This window comes from Xyrauchen texanus, chromosome 1 (genome assembly GCF_025860055.1).
Source record: "Xyrauchen texanus isolate HMW12.3.18 chromosome 1, RBS_HiC_50CHRs, whole genome shotgun sequence".
Classification (NCBI taxonomy): domain Eukaryota; kingdom Metazoa; phylum Chordata; class Actinopteri; order Cypriniformes; family Catostomidae; genus Xyrauchen; species Xyrauchen texanus.
In genome coordinates, this window is record NC_068276.1 from 38,716,645 (window position 1) to 38,737,016 (window position 20,372).

General features: G+C 39.1%; 1 protein-coding gene across 1 annotated transcript in view; it reads right to left on the minus strand.

The window, feature by feature from the left end:
* The window catches only part of LOC127635593 (plexin domain-containing protein 2-like), a 102,074-nt gene that overhangs the window by 24,659 nt on the left and 57,043 nt on the right, over nt 1-20,372 (minus strand). The window contains exons 3-11 of the mRNA XM_052115766.1: nt 19,363-19,509; nt 18,622-18,691; nt 17,372-17,494; nt 16,912-17,030; nt 16,496-16,595; nt 9,907-10,002; nt 9,578-9,659; nt 1,480-1,540; nt 660-813 (exon numbers count right to left, since the gene is read on the minus strand). Coding sequence (XP_051971726.1) covers nt 660-813; nt 1,480-1,540; nt 9,578-9,659; nt 9,907-10,002; nt 16,496-16,595; nt 16,912-17,030; nt 17,372-17,494; nt 18,622-18,691; nt 19,363-19,509 — 952 coding nt within the window. The remainder of the gene's footprint in view (nt 1-659; nt 814-1,479; nt 1,541-9,577; nt 9,660-9,906; nt 10,003-16,495; nt 16,596-16,911; nt 17,031-17,371; nt 17,495-18,621; nt 18,692-19,362; nt 19,510-20,372) is intronic.

The following is a 20,372-nucleotide window of genomic DNA, read 5'->3' on the forward strand; positions in this document are numbered from 1 at the left end:
TCCCCTGGCCTCAAGAGGTGCGCTAGCGATTGATGCTAGGGGCTATAGCCTTTAGCCTTCTCGTTAGCGCACCCACCTCCCATGCTGTCTGATGACGGTTAGAATCCCGCTTGGAGAGGGTCAAGCAGGACCTTTAACACAGGCATCAATATTTTTGTTACATTTGCCTGGAAGAGACACACTGTAATTTTTAAATGTGTATGTCTGTTAAAATGGAATTTTAAATTCAAATTTTTTTTAAAATGTTGATGTTGATGTCATGGGGTCTTAAATATCATAGCTGATGATTATAAGGCTGCAGTTGATGAGGATGATTATCTATTGAACCTCATTCAAAAGAAAACTGCGTCAGCTAAATAAAACAGCATACATTTAAGGTCTGAATGTTCTCTGCAACAGTGTTCCTTGTCCAGCAATTGATTTCTTTCCCCAGGCTCATAAAAGCACAAATACGTCTTTCTTTTTCTGTGTCTACTGATTTATGTAGAATCCATTGCCGCTTTTGTTGAAGTTGTCCTGCTGCAACTAACTGAGCAGTTAGTTGTAACTAATAGTTTTAGATCATTGATCTATTGCTTTTCTGTTTAATTTTATCTTGGGTTTTATATGTCAAATTGTAATCTAAATGATGCATGTGAGTGAGTTTAGGTAGACAGTACCTTCAGTTGGCATGCTGGTAGGCATGTGTGATGTGGCCTGGGTGGATGGTCCCTCAGTAGTTCCTTTGCGCCTTGCTGTCATTTTGGCAACTGATGGAGTGGTTAGAAGGTTAAGATTAGTAGTGCTGATGATGTCACAGGTATTGTCCTTTGTCTGCGAATGGAAGACAGTAAATCATTAATTTGACAAACCTGGAATATGTTTTGCTAATTATGATGTATGCATGAATTTTGGTGATGTAACAGTAAGTAAAGCAATACTTTAAGGGGTTGCACAAAATACACTTTTAATTGGAGTTTTAAACCCACACCTTTTGACTTATGAATTTCCATGAAAAGCATCCATGAACATTTTCAAGTCATTCATGACTTGAAAATGATTACTGGATAATGGATAATTACTGGATAATGGTGATTACTGGATAATGGTTTTAAAAAAAAACACACATTTTATAGAACCTGCACTCACAAAGAGCATTTATCTTTTAGAGCTGAGTATGACCATAAAAATATACATTCACAACAGAAATGTCTTTGACTTTTTAAGATGTTTCAGGACTGGAAATCTAAATGTAATTTTCATTCCCAGATGTTTCTAGGTGTTCCGTTACTGGGAGAATCCTGCTAAAAGCTCAAGCTAAAATTCCTTATCATACATGTAATTTAATACTCAAAGGGGTTGAGATGCTGGAGAGAGAGAGAGAGAGAGAGAGAGAGAGAGAGAGAGAGAGAGAGAGAGCATAATTGTCTCTCTGGAAACTGCAGACTAGTTCATTCATCAAAACAGACATAACCCCCGACAATAACGACACACACACACCTCATCTGGGCAACTGTTATCCACCCAGTCCTGTCGATGGCGATCAAAGCCGCTCGAACATCTGAAATGAAAAGGTCATTAGTATAAATAGGATTATTTTAAGAGACACATATGCTAGTTCAAATACATCCAACAAATATATTCACAACAATCCAGGGAACTGAATGTAGAGCTATATGTTCTTTCTGAACTATATACTTTGGCAATAATTGTGGTTCAGGTTAGGACATTTTAAACGAATAAATACAGTATACGGTGTATGTAGATCTATATATCATTACTAGACGTTGACTTACAGAGTAATTAGTAGGCAGTAAAGCTAGTATTCTTTCCTTCATCCCCTCCCTTCAATTTATCTCGCACTCAGAATGGATCACAATGGATTTGGGCTGCTTGACATTCCTGATGTCTGCAGTGATACAGTCACCCTGACTTCCCATATTGTTCAGTAATTTCCCATTTATAATTAATCTTTTCAAGATGTATTCTCTCCTTTCAGTTCAGTACTATTCAACATACACAGATTCATATCATCTCTTTCTCTCTTTCTATCTCTCTGTTCCTTGCTGATATATTGGGGTCAAACGTTTGCTCCCCACTCACTTCAGAGATTGTAAACAAATCATATATGATTGTGTGTGTGTGTGTGTGTGTGTGTGTGTGTGTGTGTGTGTGTGTGTGTGTGAGGGTTCTGCATTTCACAGCTTTTCACTGAAAACCAGATGGAGCCATATTGTACTTTCCTGATCAAAAGGATCCTATTCCTTCTTGTGCTTGCAAAACTAATCAGTTTATAATTGAGTTTTAAAATAAGTTAAATAAACAAGAAGTAAAAGTTTTATCTATTCAATAGTATAAGTGTTATCTAGTCAATAAAGCATGGTAAACCTTAAATTTACTACAATAAAGTTTTAGTTTTAATGTTTTTAGATTTCTACTTGTGTTTAGTTTTCAAGGGTGCAGGTAAGATATGATTTGACATCATCAAATGACCAGAGTTGGGAGGGTTACTTTTGAAATGTATTCCACTACAGATTACAGAATACATGCTGTAAAATGTCATTTGTAACATATTTCCTTAGATTACTCAAGGTCAGTAACATATTCTAAATACTTTGGATTACTTCTTCAGCACTAGTAGATTTTTTTACTTTTTGTTCTTGCTAGATCCTACGTGAATATTCTTGATAAAAAATATGATCGTCTCTGGTAACATGTGCTTGTAAAATGGCTAGAAATAGCATTTTAGCCTAAAGCTAACAATTTACACAAGGTTTATTTCTATTTCTTCTGCTCAAAACTTACTTCAAACTTATTTCTCTGTCTGCTCGTACGAATGTAACACATCATAAGAAAGTGTTTCACTGCTGTTCAAATGCACTTTGGATTGCATCATTTATATGTATAAATGTTTTCCATCTGAAAGGACTAAATATTAAATGAAACAAATGAAAATAAAATGCTAAGTAATCTCTTCAGTAATCAAAATACATTTTGAATGTAACTGTATTGTAATTATCAATGATTTAAATTGTAACTGTAGTGGAATACAGTTACTTATATTTTGTATTTGAAATATGTATTCCTGTTACATGTATTTCGTTACTCCCCAACCCTGCAAACAACCTTCCTAAAAAAAGACCACAATACCGCCAACCTGTGCAGAGAACTATACTCTAATACAAGCGACTTGAATAGAGGTGGGAAGTGGCACTATAGCTGTAATGCGAAAGCTTTGAATTAGATTAGAATGAGATTTCATGACCAACAGACATGAAGCAGAGCCCTGCTAAGTGTGACTACTGACTGGAGCAAACACTCATTAGCTTCTAATGTTTCACTGAAAAACATCACTATATAATGCTGTTGGCCTTGTGAGGCATCTCATTTGTACATTGTAATTGTGTTTTTTTGTTGTTCTTCCCATTATTTAAGAGTTTTTAACTTTAATACTATTCCTTTGTTGAAGGTTTCATTAATTAGCAATGAGATTTAATCTTGTCATTTTTATTTTATAATGCAATCACCCTGAGCCCTGAAAAATCATATCACAGGAAGACAAGAAAAACTGAAAGATATCGCTCTGGATTTGAGGTTACCCATTCATCCTTCGTCAGCACTTCTGCAGCTTTTCATAATCTTATTTACATGTTAATGGCTGCAAATGTAGTCAGCTGAAAATAATTTAGATCCAGTAATATTCTGACCTTGAGAGTGAAAGAATACCATATTGAGTATGCAATGCAATGGCAGAGATTTTGATACACATAATCATTACTATTATACTCATCTGCTCAAGTTAGAAGAGTACAATTCCTTGAGTGAAAATGAAATGGCAAGCACATAACAAAGGCAGAGAAATTAATTATGAAAAGTAGGTTTTATGTGCAACACTCTGCTATGATCATTTTCTGTTACCCTAACTAGTAAAAAACTTGCACTCTATCTTTTTTGAATGTGTGAGTGTGTGTTAGGAAGTCAGTTGTGTCAAATAAGGCTTCAATGGCTCACTTTCTCTTAAGAAAATCGAAATCATTCAACTGAAACAGCACAAGTTCTGGGTTGTGCCCTGATATACCTTTTGATTTAATAAACAAAGAATGCATTTGCACGTCAGTGGATGTATAGACCATTTCAAGGACTATTCATCTGTTTAAGGGGGTGAAGTCTTTGTCCCTTGAACACTTCCTGCTAGTTTTCATACTCATTCAAAACAACAGCAGAAGTAGCTGGAAATATTAAAAGTAGCTAGAGTAGCATACAAGCTGGCGTAGAACAAAGAGACAAGAAAACTATTTTCATAATTAAAAAAAGAAATCCTTACCTTGTCCACAGGTCATGCAGACAGCTTCACTGAACGGCTTAATTGGTTAGTATAAGAGCGATACAACATTCCTGATCTTTCCGCTGAGGAAATAGATGTGAGCATCTAAACTACGATACGGTTTCATCGCCACTCTTGCGTAGCCGCCAGAATCAACAACATGACTGGATAAGTAACTTCTGGTAAAAGTTTGATGTTCTTTGGGATACATAAACTCAGAGCCTTATTTAAAGGATCCGGTAATAATACTGGAAATGCATCAGGGTCAGTAGCGTTGTAATTCCTTTGTTATTGTTTACATCCTTGAAATGGTCTTTATCATCAGCGGAACCCTATGCGAAGCGTGAACGAATGATAGGGTAAGGCCCCTTGAGTGCAAAAGATTTTTCAAATTGCAGGTAAAGTTCACACTCCATAAAAAAAACTCCAGAAGAATAAATTATTAAAAGAACATTCCAGGTTCAATAAGAGAAGCTCAGTCAACAGCATTTATGGCATGATGTTGATCACCACAAAAATCAATTTAGACTTTTTTTTTTTTTTTTTAAGAAAACAAAGTATATAGTGAGCAATTTACAATAATAAGGATAAGGGGTAATTTTTTTTGTAGGGTTTAAAATGTAATAAAAGCACTTTAATTAATTCTTTATCAAAACTTCTACATTATTTGATGTGTCAAATTGTTTAAATTGTAATTTTTACAGTCGATTTAGGGTTTTACAGTTTGGTGACATCACATCGTCATGGTAAAGAAGTTGTAAAACTGGCTATAGCATTCCACAGAAAAGGATAATAAGTGATTTTATCACAATACAATTTTTTGTTTTTATCACACAAAAAATTGCAATCGGTTTGCATTTTTCTATACAATTTAACTGGAACTGGAAAACAATGTTCAACAACAATTAGAGCATGCATCGCCACCCGATATCACATAACGCCACTGATAACAGCCACAATGAGTACTCATTATAACAAATGCCAGTGCTGTATCACCACTTATGATAACAAGCAGGATGAAAAGGAAACTCCTGTTCAAGAACCGGAGATGTTACTTCTGCATTAGACACTTACATGAAAGCTATTTCAAAAAGTGGTGGGGACAAAATTGGCAAAGGCAAGAAGTAGTAGGAAAATGTCCCACTCATAAAGGACGCATACATCAGCACACCAAATACATTTACCTTAATGCGCTCAAGGACTATATGAACACGTGAAAGGGAGGTTTTGTCAAATTTAGCTCATTTTAGAGGACAATGTTGTCCCCAAACTATAGCTAAATATGTGCACATACACTCATACTGCCTTTATCGAGGCTAAGTAAAATGGACATTAATTACCAGTGCAGCCATTGTTTCCATAACCTCTAGCTAAACAAAAATGGTTATGCATATTGATGAGTCTGAACACAAACATCAACTCCATTAAGAGAAGATTCAAAAGAGAGAGAATTTCAAGCTGCACTCAACAGAGGCCGTTCACACGGTGAAGTTTCTTTGACATGGCAATACATTATGATTGCTTACTGTAAAGGGGTTCATGGAAAGGAGGAGGCAAGAACCGGCTTGATAATATAAATAATAGTTTAAAATAAACTGAACCAAAATGACACAAACACACAAAGGTGTCGGACAGCTTTCCATAAATCTCTCTCTTGTCATCCTTGCTAAGCTCCTCCAAGGTTATCTCAGGATCAAGATAATTATTTTGCTCAGCCAACACTTTAGGAAGTTCTAATGGTTCCACAAAGTTTCTGATATCCTCTTCAGTAGACAAAGATGTGGAAATATTAAGATCAAGATAGAATTCTTTACAAGCATTATTAATATCAATGGCCAAGGTAAATATTTCGCCACCTTCAGATTTCACTGAGGGAATGGTAGAAAACCATATCTAGCCAGAAGCTTCCTGTTTTGAAAATATTCTAGAGTAAATCTTATGGGCTGATTAGAAAAATGTATAGTCCCTACCATATGGGTTCAAAAGTCTCCAAATATCTGTAAGACCAAGATTTTTTACACATCCTGTGAAGCGTCAATGTTGCTCTAGAGGGCTTGAACACTTTTGCTTCACTATGATCAAGGACTGAGTCCATCTAAAGATTAAAGTCTCCAATATTATATCATGAGCGGTGCCTGTGGCTTGCAAGATCCCATCAAGATCTATAAAAAATCCCTGATCATCCATGTTAGATGCATAAATATTAGCCAAAATAAGACTCTGCCCCTGAATTTTAGGTAAAACAATAGTGACTCTTGAAACTGTTTGAGACATTTGACATGTACATGTTTACTTATCAGTGTAATGAATCCCCTGCTCTTACTCGAGCCAGCACTAAAGATAGCATGCTCACCCAATATTCTCCCAAATGTTTCAGCTTTCTGTGGAGAAAGATGCGTTTCTTGAAGAAACACTATATCATATTTCTTACTCTTAAGAAGAGAAATAACCATCCTTCTTTTTATGGGGTGCCCTAACCATTCACATTCCACATGGAGAGAGACAATCCACTCATATTAACATTTGACATTTTGACATATAAGAAAAAATAGACTGTGTGATTATAAAGACCACATCCTAACATTAGTGCATCCCTCAATACCCGAACATCCCCCAAAACTAAAGAAACAGATATATTTAAAACGTGCGCATTAACTCCGCACACGATAGCAGCAACTAAATCCATCCCTCCAAACTCAAATAGTCCAGTGGTGTTTCTATATAAATTTTGTGAGACAGAATTACATGGCAAAAGATTATCTTTAAAACAAACTCCAGCCAATAGGAAGAATAAGTAGAAAGAGCGTGTAGATTTATCCATAAAACTGTCCTGAAGGTGTGTTACTCTACAAAATAAACTCCAGCCACTAGGTGGAACCAGCAAAAAAAAAAAGCACTCAGTTTCCTCGAACAGTCAAGTGAATGTTCAGTGAGTTGGCCCACAGGATGACTTACTCACTCCACTGACTTTATGAAGGACATCGCTTGCTGTTGGCCTTCTGTTGATGTATACGTTTCTTGCATTCTTTGAATCAATCAAATTTCTCTCTTGTCGATTTTGCAAAGTCTGGGAACAAGAAAATGCTGTGGTTTTTCCAAGAAAGCCTTCCTTTACTCCTCACCTCACGTAACAAGATCTTTATCGGAGGATCTCAGAAATTTGGCCAGAATTTATCAGGGCTTGTCTCCATCTGCGGATCTCTGGAATCCTGTGAGATCACTCGATTTCCAGTTTATGGCCTGTTATGACGAGCAGATTCGGATGGAGCCCATCTAGGAATTTCACCATATCCTGACCCTCTTCAGCCTCAGGAATTCTGACAATATGAACGTTATTCTGCCAGCTACTGTTCTCCATGTCCTCCAACTTCTCCCAAAAACGTTCCAAATCCACCTTGGTCACAAACGGATTAGCAGATAATGTCCTCTCCGATAACTCCAGATAATCTATCTGTTTTTCAACATCCCCCACTCTTGTAACCACCTCATTGAACTTTGTCTCCATGGCAGTGATCGATTGACGTATCAAAGCAAGATTCTCCAAGTCAGCAACGACCTTCGTCGGCATTGCCGACATGTTCAGCATCTCTCACCGCATTTCCCGCACCTCTCCGACTAAATTGACTTCTAGGCTCGCGGTCTGCTCGGAGGTGTCAGCTTGAGCACGTCAGTGTCTTTTAATGTCTCCAGAGCCTGAGAATTTTGAATTCTTTGACATATTGTCTTCCTAGAACAGTTATGGAACAGAGAGTGTGGAGTGATGGTGGCGTAGTGGGCTAAAGCACTAAACGGTTAAGCAGAAGGTTGTTGGTGTTACCCCACAGTAACCACCATTGTGTCCTTGAGCAAGGCACTTAACTCCTGGTTGCTCTGAGGGGATTGTCCCTGTAATAAGGACTCTGTAAGTCGCTTTGGATAAAAGAATTTGCCAAATGCATAAATGTAAATGTAAATCAGTGTATCAAATTTCACCAGTTTATGTCATTAAAAGTGTTAATACTAGCAAAGTGCGAAGAGCTCGCAGTTCAAACTTCCGATACTCGCATGGCGTCACTTGACTCCACACTGTACCTTGTTAAATAAATGGGGTAAAGAAAGTTTTATAATTTAAATAACATTTCAGTTTCAGTTAATGTCACCCCTTCTCTGAAGGGTTTGAAAGGCCTGACTCTACGCCACTGGATTAATATGATTGAAACAATTGAATTTTAAATCCTATAGTTAAAAAACTAAAAACATTTTGTCTGTGTAGCACAATATGCATTTGATGAGTAAAAGGTTGGAAAATAAATCTCCTCTAGCTTTTTTAAAGTAAAAAATTAATTAGGTACCCTAACTAACCAGATGTTTCTCACTCTTTCCACCCAATCTCACATTAAACCCACTGTGATGTTATTATATTCTTTAACCCCTCAGAGTATGAATTGCCCTCTTACGTCGTATTTGCCGATAGGCCGATGTCAGTCAACAAGGCGAATATCGTCCGATACTGATGTTGGGCCAATACATTGGAGCATCCCTACTATTTATTCATACTCTGAGGGGTTATACTGTATATGGGTATGTGTATGTGCTTGAGAATGAGAATAAATGTGTAGGCAGATGGAAGAAGTGCCCAGAAAATAAAACAAAGAGGAAGTCGAGTGTCTCAGTCTAGTCTGTTCTTTGGTATGTAATCTAGATAGAAAAGCTCTCTGGGTTTGGGAGGTGAGGACTTGTCAGGAAACACTAACAATCGTGAAGAGGAGAGGGCCCAAATGCAAGAGGACAAGTGTCTGGACTCAGAATGTACATAAACCAAACCAACCGAATCGACTGAATCCAGACACAAGACATAAAACAGACATAGAACACATACATATCAGGGCTCCGCCACAAAAAAAAAACTTGATCTGAACAAGATTCTCAGCTATAATGGAAACAGTATTACTTGGCAAAATAAGGACAGAAAGATGCGAGACATTTAATCAATATTATACACATGATGCACACAATTTGTTTCAATTTTTTGGGCCAGCTTTACATACAAAGGCAATCTTGTAACATTTAGATTGCTGAATTAGAGCAGATGAATTATCGTCACAGAGCTTGTGAATGTCTGTGTTGAGAGTGCCTCTGTTTCAGCAACTGCTGACAGTCCTTGTAAAATGCAAATTATACCCCCCTCTTCAGTGCACTCAAGGCAGTCTGAAACCTCTGCTTCAATTCTGGTAAAATCTCATCAGGATAGTGTAAAGAGAAAGCTACAGTATCAAGAGTGGTTTGTTTTCTCACCTGTTGAGTCGGTGACACCAGCTGCAATTGAAGTTAATCTGTGACGCTGTGCAAGAAGAGCAGCTTGTGAATTGAATACATGCTGAACAGGAGAAGAAAAGAGACAAAGATGCAGAAAGCACATTAGCATAGGATTAATCAGAAATAGAGAAACAGGCATTAAAGTCAGTAATGAAATTGCTTTGCATACAATGTGGGAAATTAATAATTCAAATGTTCAGATGTTTGAAGATTAATTCATGAATTTACTATTTTCTATTAGTCATATCACATTTGTGCTCATATAGTTCAGTTTGTATAAAATTGATTAGTTATGTGCATTGCCTTACTGGGAAGTGGCATAATTTCCACAGCTGTACTGTTAGTAATTTTGGTCTTTAGCAGCTCCACTCTGTGATACTCATAGATAGTCTTCCTCCGAACATCTGGAGACACACAGACACATATTATATTCACCATGTGAATAATTAGGAATGCTGAAACTAAGACAAGTGTGAGAGAGAAGGAATTAAAGCAGTTTTTCTGTCCATTTCTGTTTACTCATTTAATGTATTTCCTCTTAACTGCCATCTTGTTAACATTCACTGTACTTTCATCTAATTTAAAACTCCTAGAAGCCATGTGCTCCTTAAACAAGATGTTACTAACAATTGCACAATTTCTCTGTTTCCTTCGTAGGATGCATTAGGACATTCACTCACATTTTCATTCCACAAATGGACAGAGTAGTTGAATGCACAACATACTGAATGAGTAAAGGTTATATCAAATAGTAGTAATTGTTTGTAGTCTGAGGTTAAGTGTGTTGGTTAATCTAAATTAGTCGATGAGACAACATCTAAATGTAAATCTTTAAGCACCCAACCAGAAACCAAACATGTATGTATGGATATAACTGCACAGACGGATGTGCATTGGGAATTGGGAGTTCCAAATTGGGGAGACTTGCATTTGTGTGTGTGTGTGTGTGTGTGTGTGTGTGTGTGTGTGTGTGTTTGTATGTTTTTTGTAGACATGCACATGTGCCTGAATACAATGTCCCAAAAAAAACTATATAAATATAATTCATACAATAAAAAAATGAATACAAATAATAATTTTTATCCAAGATATTTAAGAATTATTATTATTATTTTAATTTGATATCCTTTTCTCCCAATTTGGAATGCCCAATTCCCACTACTTAGTAGGTCCTCATGGTGGCGCTGTTACTCACTTCAATATGGGTGGTAGAGTACATGTCTCAGTTGCCTCCACTTCTGAGACAGTCAATCCATGCATCTTATCACGTGACTAGATATGCATGACACCACAGCGACTCACAGCATGTGGAGACTCATGCTATTCTCTGCGATCCACGCACAACTTACCACGTGCCCCATTGAGAGCGAGAACCCCTAATCGCGACCATGATTAGGTTATACCATGTGACTCTACCCTCCCTAGCAACCGGGCCAATTTGGTTGCTTAGGAGACCTGGCTGGAGTCACTTTGGAATCTAACTCACTCCAGGGGAATTAAGAATTATTATTATACATTCTAGTTGAATCGAGTATTCCAGACCCCCGTTTTGTGTCGCGGTCCTGATTACCCTCTCGGGTTTATTTTGCGATAATAACCAGCTGACTGTACATTATCCCTTACTCTCACTAACACCTTCTCAATCTCTCCACCTCATTTTTTTATCTGCTCTCCCTCAGAAATCTGTCTCTCGCTCTTTTTCATATTGTAGCAGGCAGACAGAAAGAGAGTGTGTCAATGCAAATCCTGCACTTTCTCAGCAGTCACACACACACACACACGCACACACACATGCATATTGGTGCGGCTATCCTTATGAGGACTCTCCATAGACATAATGATTTTTATACTGTACAAACTATAGATTCTATCACCAACCCTAAACCTACCCCTAAACCTAAACTTCACAAAAAACTATCTGCACACACACACACACACACACACACACACACACACACACACACACACACACACACACACACACACACACACACACACACACACACACACACACACACACAAATAAGGTCGGAAAGAAGAGGCTCTCTTGAAAAATATTGAGATTTAATTAATGATATCCTGGCAGAAAATACCTACCATCCTGTTCTCTCCCACACTCCCTGACTCCTCAACTCCAGACATATTTATCTGCTCAATTCATCTCTACAGCACAGCTGAACGTGGTCCTGCTGAGCTTACTGCTACATCAAACACTTTTCATGTTAGACACACCAGACAACAAACTGACAGCTAGGGAAGGGAGGAGGTTGAGTTGGGGGAGGCTTTTAATGACCCAGATGTAGTGTCTGACACAGGTAATGGAGATATTAAGCTGAATGATATCTTCATTTTCCATCAATGTTAGGTGTAGTTACTGTAAGTTTTACATGTTTCAATAAATTAATTACATTTTTAAAGCAAAATTGACTGGTTCATGCAAAATAAAAAAGGAGAAAAAAGATCCCTCGATCCACAGCCTAACCAAGAAGGCCAATACAATCACTGTTACCAGTCATGATTTGAGTCCAGTATATACATTTGATTAATATTTATATTCTCTATAATTTCATGGAGCCTATAATCAAGTCCTGAGAAGAACCACATTGTCCATGCTTATAAAAGGGCTAATGCATCACTATAAATATACCAGACATTCCACAAGAACGCAGTTTATGCACAAACAAAAGTAAGTCCATATATTTATTCTTCTAATTCATTCCATCGGTCCATTTATACTACCAACGTCTTATGAATGTGCTGTCTATGTTTATATAACCAGTGCTTGACAGGGAATGGACTATATAATAAGACGCTGACGATGCAGTAACTGGAGAAGAACCTCAAAATTGAATTGCACTTGACTCCCGTTTGAAGCCCATTAGTGCTTTGTGTGCACAATTTCATCAAACCTTGCTCCTAGACTTAGCACATGCTACATGCTGCATTAGTGATCTTAAAATAAGCCCTTTGATTTGTGTAATCAGATTACTGTTATTTTCAATTAAGTTATTTACTTTTACTTGGTTTACACATATTTCTAAAATAATATAACATGAAAATAATAATAAATCTAATATTACATGAAAAAATGTATACATCTGTTTGTCTTTCTGTGACAGCGGAGGACATGGGCCCTCTAAAGAATGAATTTAAGAGAGAAATGTGTGGTGCGGGGTATGTGACTTGAGCAGCGATGAACAAGGTGGAAATGTAGGGATTATTTTGAATTTGTAGAGAAAAAACACATTTAAAATTCTTTATGTGAAAAGTGCTTTAGAAAGTAACCTAAAGGTAAATTATTTAGTAATTTTTACATGAAGTAATGAGTATGGTAATCTTATTAAAACTTTTGAGAAGCAAGTTGCTAGGGAGGGTAGAGTCACATGGGGTAACCTTCTCATGGTCGCTGTAATGTGGTTAGTTTTTGGTGGAGCGCATGGTGAGTTGAGCGTGGATGAGTGGGGGATGGCACGAAGCCTATGCGGGGGTTGACAGTCTCAGACGCCGGATTGAGGCAAGTCACTACACAACCACGAGGACTTAAAAGTGCATTGGGCATTCCAAATTGGGTGAAAAAGGGGGGAGTAAAAAATGCCAGAGTAAAAATGTTACATGTCAGGAGAGAAAAAGGACATTTAAGTTACATGCTCATGTAACATTGTATGTTCTATGGAATAAGATCTACTTTTTCATCATGTTACTGCAGCAAGATCTAATATGTACAGTAAAAGTTATAGATTATCACAATACCAAAATTTCAGGAGGCTGTAGTGAAATCAGCTTCAAAACCAAAACAAATAATAACACTTAACTAATTTGTTAATTATGGAAAAAGTAATTATTCAAGACTAGTAAAAAGTCAGTAAAAAAATAACAATAAAAACAGCAATGAATAGAAATAGTATATAATAATTGAACAAATTAAGAAAATTAAGTGCTTTTTAACAGCTTCAAAAGTTTTAAACAGCAGTAGGATATCAAATATTCAAGTAAACATTCAGAATGAATTACAACATAAAACTACAACTGGTATTTACTGTATGATTATAATACATAATAATATCTAATACTTTTTAAAGCTACTAAATGTACCCAGTCAAGAGCAGTGAGTGTTTTCTCATTCCCCTTCTGTCACTCACTTGACGTTGTGTCGATGTAGTGACACTAGGGGTCTCTCTTGAGAGCCTCGGTTACCTCTTATCTTTGAGAAAAGGCCAATGAGAATTGGCGAACACAATTTGCATGCCCCTCCCCCGGACATCCTGCTATAAAAGGAGGGAAGCTTGAATCTGTTCAGACAGATTTTTTCTTCGGAGCTGAGCGGTTGTATTTCTGTGAGCTGAGTAAAACCCACTGCTGTTCCACTAACCTCTAAAGAGCATACGCTGTTGGAAATACGGCGCATTTCAGCTGCTTTTTTCTTCTTCTGCACACTAGTGCAGACTACGACCCTGAGCGCTTCGACAGCCTTCTAAAAGAGTATATATATATTTTCTCTAAAAGATTATACACATTGACATTGAACATTGTAAAGGTATTCAAAGGAAAGGAGGAAGCGAGAACCGGCTTGACGATATAAATGATAGTTTAATGAGAAACTTAAGACAACATAAACACACACATGACGGACATGTCCGCTAACGATCTCTCTCTCTCGCACGGCCCTCTGCAGTCAGCCTTTAAACTTCACGGAGGCATAATTAGCCTAATACGGGACCGGGTGCGTAGGATCACGACCCGGTCCCGCCCTCCACCCTGCCAAAAACGTCTTTTTAAAGATGCATCTTTTTTAAGATGCCCTTTAATCTTTGTGTCATTCCTGTATCTGGTCGTTACCTCTCCTCTTCTGACGGCCACGGGCGCTGCCCCTCGTGTCTGAGCAGAGATCACACAGAGGCAGCATATGTGGGCGGCTCATGTTCTCACTGCGAGAACATAACCATGGCAACTTTGCGGTCGCAGCTTTCCTTCTTCTTGGGGAAAGCCACTCTAGCCACTCCCCGCGTCGCGCCTTCTAGCCTAGGGTATAGGGCCTGCAGAGCTGGTGCTGGAGGCGATTTTGGGAATATAACAGGCACAGTTTCGCCAGGTAAATCCCTGTGGACCACCCGTTCTCAAGCATGCTTGTTTGCCCCCTGTCTTCTTCCGAGGTGAGACCGGCTCTCCTTATGGCCAGTCTGATGTCTCTTTCGGAGCCCCCAAGCTGGATGAGGGTTTCGCTGCTGCATCGGGGAGTGTCTTGGCGGACTCCGACGCTGAGGACTCGACTGGAATAGCACCTTGGGGTGTGCCGGCCCAGTCTGAGACCGACGCCGAGCTATCCGCTATGATTTCCCGAGCCGCCGTGAGTGTCGGGTTGGACTGAAACCCTCCGTCCTCCCCTCATCCCTCGCGGCTAGACTACTGGTTCCTTGGTTTAGGGCGCTGCTCACAGCTACACCCCCCTCTTCCTTTCTTTCCGGAGGTGTATTATGAGCCGACGAAATCGTGGAGGGCACCTTTCACTACCCATGTCGGCGGGGCGGTCCATGGGTACACAGAACTCCCCCAGCTGGATAAGGCAGTTGCAGGTGCACCTGTGCCTGCAAAACGTCACCACTTGTTGGGATCGACCGTCACTCCCCTCCAAGGCCTGTAGGTTGACGTCGTCTATGGCGACCAAGGCCTACAGCGCCGCTGGACAGGCCGCCTCCGCCCTGCACGCCATGGCCCTCCTGCAAGTCCACGAGAGATCTGCACTTGGGTAGTCCTGATCCTGATGTGCTGCAAGAACCACGCACGGCGACCACCCTTGCCCTCCGGGCCACGAAGGTAACGGCGCATGCACTCGGACAGGCGATGGCCACCCTCGTGGTCCAGGAATGCCATCTGTGGCTGAATCTGGTTGAGATGCGGAACCCTGACAAGGCTTGCTTTCTCAACGCTCCCATCTCCCAAATCTGCCTATTCGGCGACACTGTAGAGGGCTTTTCCCAGCAGTTCTCGACGGTGAATAAACAGACGGAGGCCATTCAACGCATCTTGTCCCACCGCGGCTCAAGATCTCGCGTTCCGTCTACTCGCCGAGGGCGTCCCCCTGTGGCGGTGAAACCCCAGGCAGCTCCGCTCCAGCCCAGGCCCAGCTCTCACCCCCAGTTTAGAGCTCCCCGCAGGAAGCGGACGCACCCCATCTCATGAACCACCTCCCGGACCCAGATGGCTCCCAAGCGCTCCAGAGACGGGCAACCCATGGAGAGAAACATCTGTCACGGAGCTGGTATCCAGACCACTCCATTCCCCAGTGGAGGGCCGGGTAGAGAATCTTTGGTTTCCTTTCCTTTGCTTGCCGCACCCCCAACGGGCTGCGGTACCCACGTTGTCACAAAGGAAGCAGTTTCCTCACTTCCTCACCACGCTACCTCGGTGCAGGGCAAAAACTTGGCATCCTCAATAGCTGGTGTGTGGTGAGTGTACTGGCGCACTATGGCTGCTGTCGCATCATCCAGGTAGATGCTGCACAATGGAGGTGTTTGAGGAGAGTCCCCTGTTCACTGAGTAAAGTGCTTTGATTGTAGTGTCAGAAAAGGGCTAAATAAATGTAACATTCATTCAATCATCTCCATTTTTGTTCCATGCAAAAAAGTAGGTAATGAGGGTTTGGAAAAACATGAGGGTGAGTAAATAATGACTGAATCTTTCTTTTTGGGCAAACTATCCCTTTAAGTGAAAGTTGTTAAAAATAGCAATGTCGAGAATAAACTACAGTAAATTAAATAATGCTTACATCAAAACATCAAAGATAGACAGACAGACAGACAGACAGACAGGCAGATAGATACAGTTCACACATTTCTTGTAATGTTTGATGTGGGAATAACTGCCATTTCCTGGTTTCATGAATGCATCACAGTTACCCACTTGGGATCTGCTGAATCTTGTGGACCACCACGAAGGCATCAGACAGCCCAACCTTCACTGGATGATTGACAGAGCTGATTTTAGCAATCTGCATTGGGACCTGAAACAAGAGCTAATGTTATTCATAACATCCATCTTCTATACTATGTCATCAACATGAAGAAGTAAATTTAGACTGCGGAAAGAAAAAGAAAGAAAGAAAGATAGAATAATTAAGCAGACATGGAGAGACAGGAAGAGGCTGAGTAGGAAAAGAGGTACAGCTAATTCAGTTAGGAGGTTTTACAGGCTGAATGAGCTTTCCAATAATGGTAAATAACAGAAACATCCTATCTGATTACGCAGGACAATTTCAAAGAATGACTTCTGACTCGATGTTGCAATACTTTGGAAGAAAAGACAAAAACATATTATACCTCTTTGTAGGCAAAGATAATTCGTCCATCACTGTGTAACGTGGCCTGGAAGGTGAAGCTTCCTTGATTATAAGAATCCTGGAGATGGACATGATCCCACTGCACTACCAAGGCAGTTCCTATAAAACACACACAATTTACAAATTCCACAAAAATGCATTAATATCCTCAGTTAGAAGGTCCTCAAATGTCAGAGCTTGTAAGAGCTATATAAAAAGCACCTTCAAAAAAATAACCTGATCAAGAGTGAGACATTTGATTTATGGCAAGTTAAAGTCATGTATTTGTGTGTGTGCGTGCATGCGTGTGTGAGTATGTGTGTCTGGAGATTGGTAGGTTTGACATATACACATTATTGTTTTTATTTTTGTACCACCTTATATTTCCAATATATATATATATATATCAGATTGTCTCAAAAATACACAAACATACACAGTCCGCTGCCTCTGTCTCTTACCATTGTCAAAGTAAATGACAGTTGAGTTTCTGGACAGGCTGGGGTCAAAGTTTGCCATGAGTGGAGCAATATATTGTGTGGCTGTCAACATTCTGTGCACCACATCACCCGTGTAGATGAACCCTGAAAACACAAACACACACAATCCATAAAGCACAATCTGACAAAATAATCCCGTACATAACCATACATTTTAAAAGTGTGATTTTTAAGGTCAAAATAAAGTGAAAGCACACATAAAAGTAATGTGTCTTTTGTTGCAAATGCATGAATATGAGCTTCTCTCTCCACTTCTCCATCTCTGTGCACTCCTTCCTCGTCTATTAATTCTGGCAAACAGCCCTGGCTTGTCTCCAAAGTGATTAATACTCTAATTAGCCATATAAATGCCTCATTCCATCCAACACACAGAAAGGAGAGAAGTTTCACACACACGTACATAATCTAAAGTGTGTCTTCTACAGTTGCCTTCATAAATCTATGCAAATCTTTCCACAGGAATGCAGCCGAGCTGGACTGTGCTGGCTATTCCAACTTAACCTGTGAACACAGTGCACTGAAAAACCCATTACTTTAAAGTATGCAAAAACAGAGCCCACCATTACACACAAGAAAGCAGACGGACAAAAGAAAATTTGTCTTAAATCAAATTTTTTATTTTAGCATTGTGTGCATTTTGTAAGCTGAAAAATTACAACAAAGTGTTCCCATACTGAAATCTACACTAACGTGGTTACAGGATGAAAATGTATGTACACAGAGTGGTACATTATGTATCAATAATGCAACACATGATTTGTACAGTCTTCAGAATATAGCATCACTGGGATTATAAATACGTTCACTGTATTTAACTTTCTGATGCTTAATGTAATTATAGGGAGAAATTGTAAGGGCGGTTTTCTCTTTCTAGTTTTCCCTCACATTCACCCCTTCACCTCAAACACATTCCAACAGCCAGTGTGAGTCACATGAACAACAATCATAATAAAAATCCCCACACATACTCTTATATCATATCTACATCATGCACTGTAAACTTTCATTAAAAAGACTATTTCACTCTTGATAAATACAGTCTGTTCCACTAGAACACAGTGACTCACAGTCGTGTCCTTTTGCCTACAAGCAAGCAATAATCAAATATATTCCTCTTTCAGCTATAATGCTCATATCACATGGAGGCAGGCAGATGCTTTTTTAAAAACTAACAGAACCTCACTGGTTGTGCAGAGAGATGGTTCACTTACCTCCGGTTGCAACAGTGATCTCTCGCAAAGAGTGTCCATAAAATGGAAAATCAAAGGAGAGATTGACCCGCTGAAGATAAAACAAGACATAGAAGATGTTTAGAAGACTGATCAAACGATCACAAATTTCCAAAATATAAAGTGTTACAGTATGGTTGAAGGATATAAGGTTAGACATTGTGTTATTGCTATGGATACTATTGTTTCCTTTGAACTTTTCACGGCCAAAAAACATCCACTCATATACAAAGGTAAAAGACTTCTGAGTAACTAGTCTCAGTAAAGAGAGATTTATGGTCAAAAAATGATTTGTACTCAACATCAAGGATGATCAGAATCACTGATCATCCTGTATCTGTAACTGATGCTCCTTTAGATCGGCTCATTCCAGTTAACCCATGACTGCATTTTAACTGTATTTTATGCAATCTTAACATTTTATGCAATACATGGTGGCAAACTCCTTGAGTAAAACTGCATTTTAAAAAAATATATACTTCTTGTTTTACATAGAAGAAAGTGCCATTTGACAAACTTTACTGAGAATAAAGTACTTCAAGAGATGAGACAGTGCTGTATGTGACAGTATGACTGAATTTTTTTATCTTAATTTTTCAAAAATAATGTGAAATTTAATTGTTCTTAAATAAGTGTTTTTCATGTTAATTTAATTGCATTCCAACCTATAGTATATGTCTGTTCTATTTGACTGTGATTGTTGGTAAATAATCAATGTCTTACCGCCGCTTGTCTGTGTGTGTTGGACAGGATGCCATGAATCTTCACCTTCTCTTTGTCCATCTGATCAATATTTACCCATAATTCTTTACTCATAGGGTCATTGGGACCATAAATCTTTGAGGTATAGTAATTATGATCTGTGTCCTCCTACAAGGAAAAATCAAACAGGCAGTCAGAGCTTAAAGGGGTCATATAATGGTACATGCACTTTTTCAAGTTGATTGTACTGAAATGTGTGTTGGCTGTGCCTGTACACAACCATCCTATTATGATAAAAATCCATCCAGTGTTTTTGTTTTAATCTCCTTATATATTTTCCCCTGCCTCAAATCGAGCCGTTTGACCGTGTGACGTCACACGGTCGGACGCCCCTCCCAGGATTGTTGATTGACAGCAGTGTTTCAACACAAACCCGCCCTCGCTCGTGAGCGAGCTTTCAATCATAGTCCATCATCATTGTTGATACACTGGAGCAGAATGGCGCCTAAGCGATTGTGGTGTTCTGTTCTTCGGTGTAATAACGAACACAGCAGTCATTTTGATGTTCCTAAATCTGAACCGCTGAAGACGCAGTGGCTGAGTTTTGTTTACGATGGGAATATTCCCCACGAGCAACGTCAATGCGTTCATGTTTGCGCGAATCATTTTTCACCAGACTGCTTTATAAACGAGGGTCAGTATAAAGCTGGTTTTGCTAAGAAGCTGCTGCTGAAAAAAGATTCGGTACCAACTATTTATATTCCCTCTGCACCTCCAGAAGAAGTAAGTGTAACGTTTTATTAACCTTTATATTAATCTTTGCAAATCGCTTGCACGCTTCACAATGAATGTGGCTAATGTTTACACTCAGGGTACATTACAGCATGTTTTCCATAACGTTACGACGTTCTCAATATAATTCATAATCCCACGTTTATAATGAACAACGCGTTATGGTTATTGTGTTATTAAAAACTGTGTACGCAGGTGTTACAGTTAACATGGTAACACTAAGTTACACCTGGTTTACT